Consider the following 6,000-nt stretch of genomic DNA (forward strand, 5'->3'; position numbering starts at 1 on the left):
GCACTGCAGTCTCTCTGACAGGGCCATCAATTTTCAAGCATTTAACTTGGCGGCTGAGTATATTTTATACATGCTCTGTACAAAGCCAGATTAAAGTATTTATGTATCATGGCAAGAAGATTAGACCTTCATTATTGAATAGTGTCAAACAAACTTCAGCACCTATTCATTTGCAAAATGTCTTGATGATTACAGTCATTACATATAGTGAGGCAGTCTCATAAAAATGTCACTTTTATGAATTTCTGAAATAGAAATCCACATCTAGGTCATAAGATCTTTTCTGGTTACAAAAGTCTATTCTGCTTACCATACTGAAGTTAAATATAAAGCTACTTATTCTGTGACAACTGGAAGAAAAAGATTTACAGCTAATTTACTCTCCTAAACTAAAGGAGGTGCAAAGTGGCCAATCCTACTACATTTCAAAAGAGTGATCTATCTAAGGAAGGACAAGTGGCAATATTCCCCTTTTCAATTCTGCTGGGAGAAGACATGCTGTGGTTTTTTTCCCCAAGGATTAAAGTAGAATGAAACCTGTATCGGTTGCCTTGCAAACAGGCTTCATCAGTCGGCCCTTTCCAACTGCTCCACTCCCAACAGTTTTGTGGGTTCTTTCTGCCCTTGGGCAGTCATGGAAGCAACTGCAAGAAACTACCCCCATCCTTCACTCACAAACTGCCAAATGTCCCTCCTACCATACCTTCTTCTCTCCCAGGGTCTTCATTGTAATGCTCAAGAGGACTTGATCCTTAAAATTAAAGTTACTGTATCACCTCATAATGGTTTGCTGAAACTTACATTTAGCAACTCCCATCCCCAGTTTCTACTCCTCACTTGATAGCCTTCTCTCAACAGGGGTCAAGGACATACTTTAATCATCTGACCCTTCAAAAGAGGTGTAAAAACCAGATCTCTTCAGAAAGAGCTGATCATTCATGTTCTCAAAATCAGTATCTTCTTTTTTTTTGTCTCAAGTTGGGCATAGAAAAATCAGCGGTAACATTTGAAACTTTTGCTTTTGTCACTGAAGAAAAATTATTGCTTTTTATCCAACATAACAGAGTATCACTTAAAGACACTTCTTCCAACTGTAAACATCTACCTAAAAAAGAAACAGCTTCTAAAACCTCTGATTACTACTAGAAGGAACGAAACATGGGGGGTCAGTAGCATACACACAGATCAGCAATAATAATTCTATAAAAACATTTTCTTGCAATAGCATAATTTCAATGCATTGCTACAGAATAAAAATGCACATTTGCAAAATACAACATACCGTGTTTCCCATCATGGTGTATGACTTCCCAGATCCAGTCTGTCCATATGCAAAAACACAAGCATTATAACCTTCAAAAGCAGATTGAAGCACATCTGTACCAAGATTTTTGAAAACCTAAAAACAGAGAGTTTTATAAGACAACAGAAGCTTGGGGAAAAAAAGTTGTCATCAGTCCAGCATGGTAAATAATAAACAACAAACTACCACAATACAAGCTATTGGCATCAACCAATGATATTTACCATAGGACAGGAGATTAGCACTTCCAATAAAATACTAAATTTTAAAACCATATTTAGTTTACAGCACTGCAATAGTACATTTTCTATTTCTTTTTCCATCAGAGATCTACTTGACATGCAGAAGTACAAAAAAAAAAAAAATCTCCCTTCTTTCTATAGCTCAAATTTCCTTCAGCTCATCTCAGATATTTCATTTACTTTTCCTTATGGTTAATGTCTACTCACTTTTTGTATCTTTGCCAACTCTCCACGTTTTGCAAATACCCAGCCCCTTCTCAAAAGGAAACATTTCAGCATTCCTATCGGTTCCTTGGTTTGTGTATTTGGATGGTTTTGTTTGGTTTGGGTTTTTTTCCTTTAACCAAGTTTAAGGAAGTGGACCATTATTTTCTCCCTAACTGGCTTTTACATACCAATACTTTTTAGGCTGGCAAACATGGAAACAAGTTTTCTATATGGTGAGTGACCCTCTTTCCTCAGCTAGCTCCTTCTTTTTTGCCCTTAACATTTACCTCTGAAACTGGTAATGATCCCTCCTCTACATTCTAAAACATGAGGGTCTGTTCTCACCTAATACATTCTGGTCTCAGAAGATGCCTTCATCACCTTCCTCTGTAGTACCACCTCCAATATCCCTCCCAGATTTCTCACCTTTCATTACCATCATCTCTCATTTCCATCCACACCCCCACTGGCCCATTGGTGCAGCTTCTCTCTCAATGAAACTATTAATCTGGGACTCCCAATCCAAACATGATTTTCAAAAATCTCATAGATGCTTCACATAATTTGGCTACTAGTCTGTAGTATACGTGATTTAAATTAAGCAAGGTGTACAAGTCATTATTAATAGCAAATGGCACACACATAGTATAATCATGCCACTGCTACAAGGGAGGAGTGCTGGGTAATTTCTTTAATCATTAATGCTCAGTTGCAAGCATGCCTTTGGAATACTTACCTTGACCTTCCCTTGAGCAAAGGAGTTACAATGCTGTAATCTGTTATACTTCTCAAGGAGGAAGAGTATAAAAGAACAGCCAAAGCACAATTTGCCTTCCACTTATCATTTGAAAAGGAGCACCTTAGTTGAATTCTCCTTCCCAAGTAACAAGCTCCTTTATTTTTTTTCCCCTCTTTTCCCTTTTTCTATGTCCAAGTTTTTACCACACCATCTGGACCAAGTCTTTATGCACTATTGTTTTGACTGCATTTTCTGTTTTAAAAATTTGTGTATACCTTGCCAGTGATTTGAGGTAGTACATACGGTAGACAGTTGCAGACAGTGTTGTCTGAACACAGAGGCACAGGTTAGAAGACGACATCATTAGAATGGGACTTTGTCAGAACCAAACAACTGGGACACTGGTTTGTCACAAAAGGGCAGTAAACTCATCAAAATTCTATTTGCTTCTCTTCCATGTATACAAACTAAGTAGCTTGATGATAAATTGCCACTCCCATACTAATCTTTGAATACTAAAGCATACTTTGCATCTACAAGGCATATTAATGGGGCATGTAGTATTAGACAGACTCCATTTATTATTTTTCTGCCTTTCAAAAGGAAAAATATAACAAACATGAACAAAGCGCACTAGGCAACCGCATTACCAACAATCAAGATCAATTTTGTTCCATGGCAAGATGAATGTGAATCTCTTCTTTTATGCTACTGGTGCAGTAAACTGGAAATTCTGCAGCAACTTGATAAGAGCTTAACTAAAAAGTCTTCCAATTAAATATGAAATGAATAACACAAACAAACCAATAGCTTGTGCAGCATTTGTTTAGATATTGCACTCCCATGGTTTGAAAACTTTTGTTTTCAGTGTGAGCAGCACACTGTAATTAAAACAACACTTGACACAAGGACAACAGTATTTTTGTGGCTGGGCAAGAGATGCTAGCATTCTTGCCAGTAAGGATGAAGGAGGCAGTCTGGGGTTGTAGGACACACTGTAAGAGCAGAATATTGAATGTGGACATCTAAGCCATGTTTAGGATTTATTGTTAGCATCCCATCACTACGAACCATGAAGCTCACAGCTTTAAAAAAAAATGCATTGCTCAAGACTCCTACAGAAATCCCTACATGATTTTTTTTTTCCTATAAGCTCCTGACACAGGCAAGTTATACTGATCTTGCCTCAACCTGACCCGCTCAGAGGCAAAATGGCACCAATGAGGAAAAACTTAAAACTTTATTCAACTCGTATATGTGGAAATCAGACATCAACACAGGACACTAATTGCATATTCATTTATATTAATTCAAGTTGAAAATGGCTGTTTTAACAAGAATTAACTTCATTATTTCACAGCACGTTCAGATTCTGGAAAAAACCTGCACTGTAACAGCAACAGCCTAACAACACAATGGACTCTCTTCCTGGGATTCTTCTAACGAGGTCTTGTCCAACATAGCTTTTCGGAAGTATCTGAAGTCAGGTAAAGAAAGAGCTACCTAAAGGATCCAAGAATTAAATATCCATAAACCTTAGCCACAATCAGTGCTTAAGAAGAATTTCTATAACTACTTTTATAGTACATTTTGCAGACTTCTCCAAATACACATTGATACATCATTAATACTGTTTTATGGAGATGTACTCATCTATATCAGGAAGACCTGAGAATATGGTAATCTGTTATCCCTGAGAATTATATGCATTTTAGAGAAACTAAATAATACTAAACTGAGACCCTAGGCAATTTGTATGAGCAAACTTAAGGCAATCATTTGTTGTATCTGCAGAACCACAACCAAAAACCTCAAGCTCCAGTTAGAATAGGTGCAAAAAAATACACGATCAAAGCTGCTTTAGTTAAATAAATAAGACTCTGCATGCTCAGCTTAAAGCATTTGCTAAAGTTCCGGTAAAGCCATATGGCCTGAACTGCCTGCTTAAAAACATCCACTAGGAACTAGGGTTCCAATCATTGTGCTCAAATACACTACTTCTTGAATTTGGCACAGTGCTAAAGCAATTAGGGTATTTCTATATCAATGCACAAAAAAAAATGTATACTTCTTGATATTTCAGAGAATGTAGCATAAACTGTGCTGCTTAAAAGAACATCATCAAGAAATAACATTCCAGAAAGTTTAGGAATATACATGATCAAATGTGTGGATTAAATACTAACTAATAACTCAGTGGAATAAAGAAGCTTTCAGATCAGAAGAGGACCTATTGCTTACACTGATGGTTACATAGAAATTTCAAGTATAAATTCCCTATCAAACAATTATAGTCATTATATATAATGTCAAAGCTTGTCCTCCTCATAAATATTTAAAATTGGCTTCAACTTGTTTCTTATTATTAGTTTTAATTCCAAGGCTTTTTAGGATTAGCCATACCAATATCCCTGATTTTGGGGGTTACATAATAGATGAGGTACATACCAAAAAGGTATATACTGGCTTACAGTATATTCGGCAAACCGTTGCATTATTTTAATGGAAATAAATATTCTCACTTGGCACTTACAGCAGCCCAAGTTCCACAAAGCCAAAAGAGAAGGTAGCAATCAGAAAACACTTGGATTTTACTTAAAAAATTTATTTGGGAATGTAAACTAGCAAAAAAGGTTCGATGTTCACATGAAATGCGAGGTCAGGGAGGGTCTATCTGTTAATTTGATTTTCTGTTCTGAGTGTGCAGGAAGAAAGGTGGTTTTGTCCTTTCCTAAGCGGAATACTCAAGGGAGGAGAAAGAATAATCTTCTTCAATGTGCACCAAGACTTTTGGACAAAAAAAGCCCGCTTCAACCAGATAAGAATGTTTCTGTCTAAGTGAATTAAAGATACATGCATGTTTCTCAGAAGTTATTTTTTCAAAAAAGCTTTTCAAAAACAAATTTAGTACTCAGAGAAGTTTTCTAACTTGACCTTACAAGACAAATCAGACAAGAGAACTAGAAAGAAGGCATTTAGCCTGCTGTATTAGAAAACACAGCACTTAACACAGTTAGGTAAGTCAAAAGAAAACAAAATAAAATTCAAGTTCTCAGGTACCTAGGGAATTTCTAAATTATATAAGAAGCACTTTCAACGCAAAGACGTTTCAAAGAATGCTTTCAAGTCAAAGAAAAGGGAAAGGAAAAGAATAAATTATTAACATTCATAAATCCTACCATTTCTTGACAAACAAAGCTGGGACTTTTACTGTCTGCTGAGAAATAGGAAAAATCATAGGTAAATGTCTTAGTTCTTTCCCGTCCTGTGTCTCCAGTACCACCCTCTGGTACCTATTAAAAAAAAAAAAAAAAAAAAAAAGCTGGTACAATACAACCTGATGGAAGTAATAAAAAACATTTTGCAATAATTAATCAGAATGCAAATTTAACATAAGGCTATACACACTTAGAAATTTACAATGACAGATGAGCCTATTATTCCAACAACAGTGACAAAAAATTAGCAATAGATATACTCTTCAGCAAGGATAGTCACATTACACGATA

At 36.1% G+C, this 6,000-nt stretch overlaps 1 protein-coding gene across 2 annotated transcripts in view; it reads right to left on the reverse strand.

The window, feature by feature from the left end:
- The window catches only part of KIF16B (kinesin family member 16B), a 132,235-nt gene that overhangs the window by 125,378 nt on the left and 857 nt on the right, over positions 1-6,000 (reverse strand). For both annotated transcript variants that reach the window (XM_035890246.1, XM_035890247.1), the window contains exons 2-3: positions 5,671-5,784; positions 1,283-1,399 (exon numbers count right to left, since the gene is read on the reverse strand). In XM_035890246.1, coding sequence (XP_035746139.1) covers positions 1,283-1,399; positions 5,671-5,784 — 231 coding nt within the window. The remainder of the gene's footprint in view (positions 1-1,282; positions 1,400-5,670; positions 5,785-6,000) is intronic.

Source organism: Egretta garzetta, unplaced genomic scaffold, assembly GCF_000687185.1.
Source record: "Egretta garzetta isolate BGI_Z169 unplaced genomic scaffold, ASM68718v1 scaffold252, whole genome shotgun sequence".
In the NCBI taxonomy this organism is placed as follows: Eukaryota; Metazoa; Chordata; class Aves; order Pelecaniformes; family Ardeidae; genus Egretta; species Egretta garzetta.